Source organism: Leuresthes tenuis, unplaced genomic scaffold (assembly GCF_036924035.1).
Source record: "Leuresthes tenuis unplaced genomic scaffold, fLeuTen1.0.hap1 SCAF_6, whole genome shotgun sequence".
NCBI lineage: Eukaryota > Metazoa > Chordata > Actinopteri > Atheriniformes > Atherinopsidae > Leuresthes > Leuresthes tenuis.
The window spans coordinates 7,083,064-7,094,272 of NW_027325360.1; the positions used below are offsets into that span (position 1 = coordinate 7,083,064).

An 11,209-nucleotide genomic window follows, 5' to 3' on the forward strand; every position below is an offset into this window, starting at 1 on the left:
AGTACACAAACATTCACTCTAATTGGTTCATTAAAAACTAAGTTCGTTTAGCTAAGAGCTACCTCTGATAGTCTATCCTCAACAGTTTGTTGTTGGCACAAATTTACAGATTTTTTTTTTTTACATTGAAACTTCTCCTTGGCCTTTACATTAGCTTTATTTTATTTTTTAAAATAACTGGACAAGCCAAAGGCCTATAAAATAAACCGATAAGCATTGGCTCGTGAACTCTAGACAAATAGTATCTTGAAATATTTCATGCTTGAAGAATGAGGCCTTTTTGTAAATTACTATATTTAAACTAATCTTCAAGCTGAAGACACACACACACACACACACACACACACACAAAGTAATTGTTTCTCTTGTTTTCAGTGTTACTATTGAAAATATATCTAACAAAGACGGTAGGTAGATTCAAATCTGTATGTTGCAATATATGCAGCTGAGCACCTCAAACACAATTACAGTGATGATAGGATCTGTGTCGCGGGAGACAAAGCAGGCAACAGGTGATAAACGTGTCCTGCAGGTCGTTTTTACGGTCTGCTCTCCTGAGAAATATCTGAGGGTGATTACAGTGTTTTCACAACAACCACATCTGATATTAAAGGGTGAAAAACGCCATGTCAGCATGCAGATGGGTTAGCAAGAGTCAGGTGAAAGCTAACCCATAATCTATCCACCATAACCTTGCTTTTTACACTTTAGTGACACTCATGATTCGACGGGATCGTGTCACAGCTCACGTGATATGGGTGTACGGAAACCCTGCCACTTTCTTCTCGATGGGTGTGTTTTCAAGCTGTGAGTCTTGAAAACAGGAATGTACTACTCTATGTTTAGCTCTTTGTGCGTATATTGCTGACTTGAAAAGAAGAAAAAGACAAAAGAAGACAAGCAGTCTTGTTTACTCAGAGTCAACTGACTTTCATGGTACTGACAATAAAGATAATACCTGGGGCCTTGAACCTTTTGTCTGCCACTTAGAATTAATGATCAGTGGGACGTGAGTGTGTGTTTTCGGCATGGATATGTCACGGGTGGGTTACTTTCCCAACGGCAAAGGATAGTTTTCTCCTCGTTGTCTTGAAAAGGAAAGATTAAAATGAATAAAAGCCAGCCAACATGTCGACAATGAATTCAAATGTATTTTCTGAGTATTTTCCTTAATCAGACTGTGTCATGTCATTATTAATTTATTCTACATTTACCTGTCCTTACAGAGGCCACGTTTGTTCCTGAGCTGACATTTTTTCCCTGTTTGAACCTATAGGTTGTCTCCACGCGTGCTACAATATTTTTTTTAATAATAAAGTGATATTATTCTTAGCTCTTTCGGTTTTGAACCACACATTAACTTTAATATATTTTTCACTACATAATATATTATTTACACTTTTTTTTGCAGCGTTGTTCTTGGCAACAAAGAACCAATCCGCTTTGTCCGCTCACCGTCGCTCGTGATTTTCTTCTCGTCTGTTTTTTATCGCATTTTTCCACCAGATGAGGACAGCGACTTTTAACGGTTCCGCCATGTGTTGAAGGTGAAGACGTCAGGCTTGCAGGTGCAGCTTTATTTGCCACTTCTCCTTAATTTATTGCGGAGGTTACGACCAGCCACCCCGGACTGCCGTTTCCACACCAGGAATGCTTTGATGCTGAGAGCGGGCTCAACGGTCGGACAAGAGGATCCGCGCGGAGCTCGACCCTCCAGGTGAAATGTGTTGTCTGTGTCAAGCAGTATGGGGCTGGCAGGGGTCATTGAATGCTCTCTCCAAGGTCTCTTTAAGGTATTCCAAACATCCGTTATATAGTTCCAGATTTCAGGGAGTCAATTGAAGAGGTTCCAGAGGATCACATGCTGAATAATGCAGGTAATTCTGGGGTCAATGAGGAAGTTCTAGGTTTTGATAAAAGGAACTCCTGCATTCCTGAATACCCTCCCGGGGGTCCTTGGAGAAAACTTGGAGAGATTTGGAGAAACCCTTAAACTGATTCCAGCCTTCAGTGAAGCAGTGCAGCCTCTGCAGGGATCCTTAAAGGTGTTGCTGTGTAAAGTCAGTGGTTTCTGAAGGAACATGGAGAATGTCCGTGGAACCTTGAGTGAAATCCAAAAATAAGGGTTTGGGGAGTGTTTTAGGGGAATCTTTATCATGCTTAGACTTTGATATGGTTATAGGTTTCCCTGTAAGAAATGCAGTCCAGGGGTCTGAAGGGGTTTAGTGGTTCATGGGGGGTTTCAAGATGTCTTTAAATCTATGTGGTTTTTTTTTAACCCCCCTGGAGCTTGAATTTTTTTTTTTATCTTTGAGCAAGACGAGAGATAACCATGGATCCTTGAATTTAATTTCAGATATTGTGAAGTATACATTGCATTGTCAGGGATCTATGAAGGGGTTCTACAGGCCTCCTAAAAGAGATTACAGTTTTTTGTTTTTTTTAGGGAGTCCAAGGCTACTATTCGGATCGCAAACATCAGTTTAACATCAGCAGGCTCCTGCAGTGATCTCAGGAGCTTTGAGGAGAATCAGGTGATTCCAGGTCATATAAGCTCATGTATCATTGCTGTTGTCAGAAATCCAAACATATTCCAGTGATCCTTGAAAAGATTCAAGACGTTATTGAGATGAAGGACCCGGTGATCCTCCAGGAAGTCCTGAGATTCCTTGAAGGGGCTGCAGGCATTACTGAGTGAATTTTAGGGCTTTACAGTGGACTGAAATTCCTTCAGTCAAGGCATCATTGAAAGGCTCACAGGGTTCTTTGTATGGGGTCTTTCTGATCTTAAAACTGACTTCCACAAGTCCAGTAACTGTCAAGGGGGGGGGAAGTAGTGTCTGGGAACGTGTACAGTATTTGGGTAGAAGCCATTAAAATAATTTCCAGGGTGTGTTTGAAGTGTCCAATGATTCTTGATGAGTTATAGGGAATAATTTGGAGATATCCAGGCAATCTCGGGAGGAATTTTCCTGGAACCTTGAGAGACAAACAAAAACACACGTATTAATGACAAAATTCGAATGGCTCTGTGACTTCTGGGATATTTGAATAGAATCCGGGTAATAGTAAAGGGATCCTTGAACAGGTGTCATGTTTGTTTCAGGGGTCTTGGAATCTTTGAGTAGTTTTCTGAGATTATGGACAGGTGTTGCTGGCCTGTAGAGACTTTTGAAAGAAGTCCATGTTGTTATTCTTCTTTGAGGAAATATTCTTATTTTATTTTCGGATTTCGTAAAGGCAAAAAAATAAAGACTTTATATTCACCTTGATTTCTAACTGACTCAAAATCTTGTCATCATGTAGTGCCCATAAATGGCAAAAGTGAAAACAACGAAAACTGTTTAAAATCCGCAGGCAGATGTTTTGAGTCCGTGATAACTGACAGTGAATTTATTGTGATCTCACAGTATTATAGCCTGTAACCCAGCAAGCTGCACTGCAGTCTTAGTTTATCAGTGTTTTGTAGGAACTTTCCACTCTCATCAGGTGTGTCTTGATTTTCCTGTTCAAATATCACAATAAAATAGAATGAAATAGAATATTATGATATCAACAGAGAAAAAAGGCTAAATATACATACATAATCTGCACATTATGAATTATACCCACCAGAAAACAATTGAAAGGCACAGATTTTAGAACCAAAATACAACTTATTATCAAACAGTGTATTAAAAACATCAAATTTAACATTTCATGATAAACAAACAAAAACTACATTACAGTATTTACTCACAGTGTTTATGTGGAGCAAAGTATGTGGAAATTATTCAGCACAGAAATATTATAGCTGTTCAAAGCCAAATCTCTGTTTTATGTACACACGGCCTAAGAAGAAAGAACAGACACTTTCTCACACGCTGTTTCCAGTTTACTTTTGGGCTTGATTGAAACAACAGCATCTTGTTGGAAGTGTCCTGCTGTGCAGGTCGTAAAGTGTAACAGGAGCTGCGTACAGACAGAAGAGCAGTGCGGGATCACTGGGGATCCTGTTATGTTAATTAGCCTCTGATGGACCGACAACACATGCAGCTGAATACAAAACCAGGCGGGACGACATTTGTCTCTGTCTGAACGGGTGTGACACCTCGACCTCTCATGGCTAATGTGCAACAAACAGGAGGACGTGTCCTACAGCTGTCGCACGACTCACACCCACAATTTGTTCATCCATCTGCATTGTGTTGACTCAAAGTTAGCATTCTGACATCTGTCTATGTTTAAGCCATTTATATTCACATTATAGTTATTTACACAAACAGGTGAAACAGAGAAGAAAGTCATACATTCAGAATATTTTTGAAAAAAGCCAAAAATCAAGGCTTTTTTTCTCAGTTTTGATGAGAGATTTTTTTTAAGAGAGTCTTAAATTAATTATTTTTTAAAATGTCTGACAAGTAAACTATTCTATTTTTTTTTATAACATGTCCATATTCTGGTGTTAATTCAAAAATTAATATTGTTGTCACACACTGTTTTTTTCTGCAGGTTATAACTTTAAAAGTTTAAAAGTAACCTTAAGATTTAGTTGAACCTGCTCCTGCCCCCACATATACTCTGTTGTTTAGTGTAAAATAATAAAGAAAAGAAAAGAAAAAAGAAGGATTGGTCATGTTAAAGAGTCTCAGGGTACTAACATACTGAGAGAAAAACCTGATGTTCCACTGTTGTCCACTAGATGGCAGACTCCACCTGGGAACAGGACAGATCTCCTCAGGGAGGAACTCAACTTTAAAGTTAAATAAAATGATTTGGTCTGTATATTTCTTTATATTTATGTTGATCGTTTAAAGAAACTTCTTTTATGCTGATAATACATTTGTACCTTTAGAATTCTGCTGAAAAGGTTCCAACTTTACAATTTAACAAGATAAACTCAACAAATGTTCCATAGTTTTTATAATGATTTAGCAGCTCAATGATAGCTGATGGCTCAGGTGACCCTAAAACATCCCATAGTTAAGCTGCTATAGGCCTTGACTGCTGAGGGGCCTCTTATGTCACACCTTTTCTCACTTTGCTCTCTTTTTCCCCCCTTTTATTTCTTCATATGAAATGATGTACATTTGGCATTACTGTTGTCATTAACTTGTGTTTCTCTTTCTCGCTGGGTATCCTTTGAATGGTGTTATGGTGTTTGTTGGCCCCTCTTTAGCCCTTCCTGAGTCTGGTTCTGCCAGAGGTTTCTTCCTGTTGAAAGGCAGTCGATTCTCACCACAGCCGCCTCATGCACGCTCAGAACGGGAGATTGGACCGAAGAGAAGTTTCAGTGCAATTTGTTGGTTTCCTTAGCTATGAATTTGTTTTTAATAGACTCTGTATTTATGGATTGGACTAATTTTGAATTTAATTAATTGGATTTGATTGGATTTTGATTACAATGAATTTGACTGTAATTGGCTTGAATTGGACTCTGTCATTGAAGTGTCTTGAGATGAAATCTGTTGTGATTTGGCGCTATGTAAATAAAACTGAATTGAATTGAATTGATCAGAACAATAACTGAATAGGTGAATGAGCTCAATGTTTCTGCTTTAGATGCCATCTTAAAAAGTATCTTCAGTTTAAGTGATGGAAGTATTTTTTTTAGGGTTACTTTTTTTCTTCCTGTTTCTATGGATGCTGTTGAAAATAGAAACGCATGAAACACTGTCTTGTTGTTTGTCCTTGAGCCAAAAAGAATCAGAATCTTTAGGGTTATGGTGTGAAACTTAAATGAATTCTGCTGCCGTCTTTCAGCTTCGAGATGTTCTCGGAGCATTTTTATCTGGGGTTGTTCTTTGTGATGTTTTAGATTAGCTACACCACTGGATGGCGGCATAGGAGAGGTTTAAACAAAGAAAAAGAAAGCTTGGACTGAATCAGTCGAAGCAGAAACAGTGGAAAGAGAATGAAAATGATGGATCAGCCAAAATAGAATCTGTTTCTGGTTTAAAGCTTGTGGATGATTATTTATGAGTGAATTCCAAAAAGTTGCAGCTGTCCCAAGTTGACAAAAAGTGAAGTCATTTGGTTCAAAGTATAGGTTCCCTTAATTCTGTAGCTTCATCCAGCTTCATTCTCATGTTCTTTACTCTGTTTTATATGAGCATGACTCAGTTTTTGTGTCAGCAAATGGAAAAGTGTATTTCATAAATAAGCGACCAGAAAAGAATCTCGTATTTAAAACAGGAAACGTGACAAAGTTTAGCAAGATCAGTGAAGCAGAGCGATTAATAAGAGGCTATAGATGAGGGGATATTGACCATCAGATGTTAATATGGAGTTTTTGTGATTTAGATTTTAATCCAAAACCACCAAAACTCAAAAATAATCTTATTAAACCACAGTTATCTGTCTATATTTGATCATTACTGACTTTTATCCTCTTACTGTGGAGACTTTCTCCATCTCATCCAGCTACTTACTCGGTTTACAAGACATCGAAATCTGTGCGTTTTACACAGTCTGACCATAAATAAATATGACTTTATATAACTCAGTCTTTGGGACAAGGGAGTTTTATTAGAGTGAGAAGAGTTCAGACTTCTTTTCACACATTACTTTGATTCCATCTCTCTTTAGTATCCTGAACCAGTATGTGAATGTTGTGTTAATAAGTTTTATGATGCACTTTGAAACTGTTCATTGATTCCAGAAAAAGATACAGTTAATGAGTTGCATTATAAATACTGTTGCAATGTAAATGTGTGCAGAGGAGACATAATCACCCACAGATACTAAATATTAGAACATACTTAGATATTCCTGTATTCCTGCTCACATGTATAGATAATATAAGCCAGAATATTACTTGTAAATGAGAAATAAAGGAGATTAACATGAAGTGTTAGCGTCAGTTTTCAGTTGATGCTCTGAACACATGATTATAGAACAATAAAAGCAGCCCAGTCATTTTAGCAAAGGGAAAAAACTGAAGACGTTAGTAACAACACAATCCTGTTTAAAGCTCAACCACGATGACAAATATCTCCAGGCTGCTGAAGCTGAAACTTTAGTCTACAGCACTCAAGAAAACAATCTGATCCATTTGGATAACTCAGATTTATTTGGCATACTCAACATGCAGTGATGATCTCTACATCAGAGGTGTTCACAGTAACAAACATGCTTGCAGGAGGTGGATCTGAGAATCTATAATGATGTGTGATCACAGTCTGTTACATTCATCCCATTCAGCTCAGGTCCAGCTGCAGGAACATCTGGGAAGCGTGGCGGTGATGTTGGAGGACTAACGTCATTCTGTCAGAGGACAAAATTCAAACAAGACACAACAAACGCTTTACAGGAACACTGGGGTTCGTTCATAATAATTCATTTTTGGTTCTCCCCCCTGCTGTCAACGTCTGATATCCGCATTTATTTCAGGTGGATGAGGTTAGAGTGCGGGAGTCTGCGGAGTCAGAGCGCTCCTCGTACTCCTCGTCAGGGGAGTAGAGGCCGGGTTTGGGCCCCAGCGAGCAGCTCTCCTCCTGGATGCTGATGCGCGGCTCCTCGGAGGGTCTGGTAGGGAGGATGGGGGAGCTGCGGAACACTGACGCCCCGGGGCCGGCGGGGGCCGTCGGGGCGAAAGGAGACACGTACTGTGCGGCCGAGCGGAGCTGGTACTGCTGCTGCAGGGCCATGGTATTCCACAGAGTCACGTCGTTGTGCATGAAGGGGCTGGTTTGACTGCGTGTCAGAGAGTTGCGCAGCATGAGCGGGTAGCGCGTGGGCTGCGGGAAGGAAGGGTGCTGCAAGGGGACCCCCAGTGCGCCGGTAGACACAACGCCCGAAGCGGAATCTGATGTGAACCGGAGGGAGTCCGGGACCCGGAAAGCGGAGCCCACCGACCATTTGGCTGAGGAGGACACGGGGTGGTAAGAGCCCAGCGTGTGCTCGAACAGGTGTCCGTTTGAGGGCAGCACCAGGGCGTCCGGGTGCGGCTCACCGTGATGGTGCGCGCTCCCGTCAGTATTCCGGCTGGACAACAACACCTCGATGGCCCCCACCAGATCCCCTCCACAGCCCCGGAGGATGAGCTCCAGCACCGGAGGCTTGTGCGTGGGGAAGATCTTCTTGAGGACCTCCAGCGGAGGCCGGTTGGCGCGGAGGCTGAAGGGCAGGCTGATGGAGCCCGCGAGGCCTTCGATCAGCACGCTCTGCTCTCCGGGGCTGGCGGGATACTTGGGCGGACTCTCGGCTTTTGCATCCTTCTCAGCGCTGCCGGCTTTGGGGAGGCTGTAGCGGCTCTCCTCGGGGTGGGAGGGGGTTTCTGACGGCTCCGGGGTGTAACAGGAGTTTGGTTTGGAGCCCTCGGGGGAGCTGAGCGGGTCCTGCTCCTTGTCACTGGAGCTGCCTGCATTCTCCCCTCCTGAACCCTCCTCTGGGCCGTCCTCTGTGGGCTCTGCAAGACAAAAATATAAAGCTGAAGGAACACGGGGAGGAAGGCAAAAGCTTCAGCTTCAAAGAGAGGAATTTATTCCAAATTATTCTTAGAACATGGTGTAAATTATGACTTTAATCTAATTATGTTGAAAAATAAAATAAAATTCTGTTCTAAATGATTACACAAAAAGTGACTTCAAAGTTAAACGAACTCAAGAACCTAAACCCCAGACACAAATCTGACTTTTTTCCTCTTCCTCTCTCATTAGCCTGCTCCCAGCTCTCCTCTCCGCTCGTCAGCAACACAGCGAGAAACGTGGATTTGTTGCCATTTCCTCCTCAGAGCTGCTAGCACAAAGCGCTGACTCCGTGTCGTAAAGAAATCTACCATCGATGCCTTTTGACCACATTTTGTAAACAGATCTCCTATCGCTCGGTAACATTTCATCTGAGGCCGGCCTCCTGCAGGATGAATGGCGGTCACATGTGACTGGGCCTGTCTGTTTTGGGCTCAGAGAGAGGAGACAGAGGTGCTTTTCTATAGACATGTTTCATAAATCCCCAAACTTTAGGTAAACTTCCCCCTGCTTGTTTTGACAGCAGCACTGTGAGAATATGAGTCCACATTTAAAACTAAACTGAACCCAAAGTGCTGAAAATCGCTGCAAATAAAACTTCAAAGAATCCCACCAACGCCACACAGACTGATTTCATTAATAATTTTTTGTCTTTTTGGGAAAATTTGTGCAAATATACTGCATTTGTTTGTTTGTTTTTCTCTCTTTTCTAAATATATTATAGTAAGAAATTCTTCTTATAAATGAGCACATGCGGGAATAAACCCTTAAATAACCAGAAATTTGATATTTTTATTAAAAAGAAGTTTTGAAAATATTAGATTTTTATTAGAAATATTCTGTACAGTAAATCATAGCACATCGTATCTCTTTTTGTAATTAGCTGTGCTCTTTAAAGACGTTTTAAAGTGATCCTTTTCTCATTTCGTTATCTAAAAGTTTTCTGAATCTTTTCCTTGGCTGTATGAGGGCTGTAGAATGAAGAGATTTATTCTAAATGTACAGAAACAGCAGCCGAAGTTCCATCAAACACCAGATTAGATGAATGTGTCGGTCTGTTACTCTTTCTGTTTTCGCTTTTTTCTTAGAATATTTTAGACGAATTTCCTTCAAATGTTTGTGTGAAATCTTAAAATAAATTTAAAAAAGTCACAGTCTTGTGAGAATGATTCTATTTATATTACTGACATGTTTCGTAGTTTTAAAGTGTTTCTTTCTGCGGATAACTCGGCATATTTCCTTTTCCTCTCACAGTAATAATAACTCATCACAAAGTGAAACTGCCCCATCAGACCTGCGCTCTCCCACCTGTGCATGTCGGTGCTCCGCTTTGCACCGCCTCCGTGCCGCTCCACCTCAGCTCCAGCTCCTCCGTCCTCGGCGGGGCTCCCTGGTTCTCCTCGCTGGCTCCACTCATGCCGATCCCGGGTAGCACTCTGAGGGACTCCGGGATGAGACTCTCCAGACTCTCGTTGGCCTGCTGCCTCCGGAGCGCCACCTGCGCCGCCATGACGCGCTGCCGCTCGATGATGAGGATGCATTTCTCGCAGGTGCAGTCCTTGAAGCGGCAGTAGCGCTTGTGACCTTTGAGCCACGATAGCACGCCGTGGTTTCGGCACCGCGCGCACTTGGGTGTCCTCTGTAGCGGGGCCCGCGGCTGGGACACCGGAGCCCCCATGTAAAGGTAGGGGGACCCGTAACCATTCATCCTGTCAGAGGCAGCGTGTTTTCCAGGACCCACTGGTACATCTGCGGAGAGCTGAGGCTGTTGTGAGCAGCAGCAACAATCAGAAGGATGGAGCAGGATGGAGCTCCTTCACTGCACGCATGACGGGATGAAGACAAGAGGTGTTGGCTTGTTGTGGAGGATCCACCTTTCCTGCGGCTGACAGCACAGATATGCATCAGGCTGACACGCTCTGATGAGGACGAGTAACCAAACGCTGTCACTCGCGTCAAAGCGGCTGCACGCTGCAAAAGATGTCAGCGCGAGGCAGAGGTGGGCGACACAACACCCCCCAGTGAGATTTACAGGTTCAGAGTTTTAGAGGAGAAATTAGACATTTTGTTTTCCAGTGGATACACACCTCTCCGTGTTTTTTTAAAGTTCACGTGAACTTTATCAGAGAGAAGCTGCGACAGGAACAACCTGAAAATGAAACAAATGGCATCTGAGCCGCTAAAACTGAGTCATTTTCAGCAGGCTGTGTGCAGGATTGTCCCTGAATGTATAGAAGTAGAAGTCGAAAATATGGGGAGTGCCTTTTCTGTGTTTTTAAACTACAAAAGATGACGACTGACACCAGAACTGTCCACATGAGGAAGCTGCTTTGGTTCGGCATTAAAACAGAAGTGCGCGATTCAGTCCGTTTTCTATTGGCACCCCTTTATTCCATATTTCAGGAGAAATATGACATTATCGCACCATTTATCGCACCAAACCCAACATTTTCACCCCAGCTGTCGAATCTCTGACGCTTACCTCTTTACACATTTTTAAGGAAATAACACCAACAACCTCAATTGAGAGAATGAGCTTTGATTCCATTAAAAACATCAAGGTATGCGTCAGTATTTCCTGCTCTGCTGTCTGCAGGCCTTCAGGCTCCAAGAATGAATCCGGACAAAGCGGATCCGCCGCCTGCTCTCACCTTTTAAACAATCGTACATAACTTAGATGATTAGCCCTCTACATGTATAAAAGCCCTTTGGGAACTATGTCGAGGATGCTGATATGTCCCCTCTGCTGGACTAATAGAGGG

General features: G+C 42.2%; 1 protein-coding gene across 1 annotated transcript; it reads right to left on the minus strand.

Moving 5' to 3' along the window:
- Window positions 1-7,028: 7,028 nt before the first annotated feature.
- Window positions 7,029-10,230, minus strand: dmrt3a (doublesex and mab-3 related transcription factor 3a). Its single transcript, XM_072387333.1, has 2 exons — window positions 9,756-10,230; window positions 7,029-8,389 (listed from the first exon to the last, which is right to left on the minus strand). The coding sequence occupies exons 1-2, from the start codon at window positions 10,153-10,155 to the stop codon at window positions 7,368-7,370; spliced, it is 1,422 nt and encodes a 473-aa protein (XP_072243434.1). The 5' UTR covers window positions 10,156-10,230; the 3' UTR covers window positions 7,029-7,367.
- Between the last annotated feature and the right edge of the window lie 979 nt (window positions 10,231-11,209).

Excerpts from the sequence above, each read along its gene's own strand:
- dmrt3a (XM_072387333.1), bottom strand. The coding sequence starts at position 10,155 with ATGAATGGTTACGGGTCCCCCTACCTTTACATGGGGGCTCCGGTGTCC. Across the intron at positions 8,390-9,755 it reads CGGAGCACCGACATGCACAG|AGCCCACAGAGGACGGCCCA; the intron begins GTGGGAGAGCGC and ends TTTGTCTTGCAG.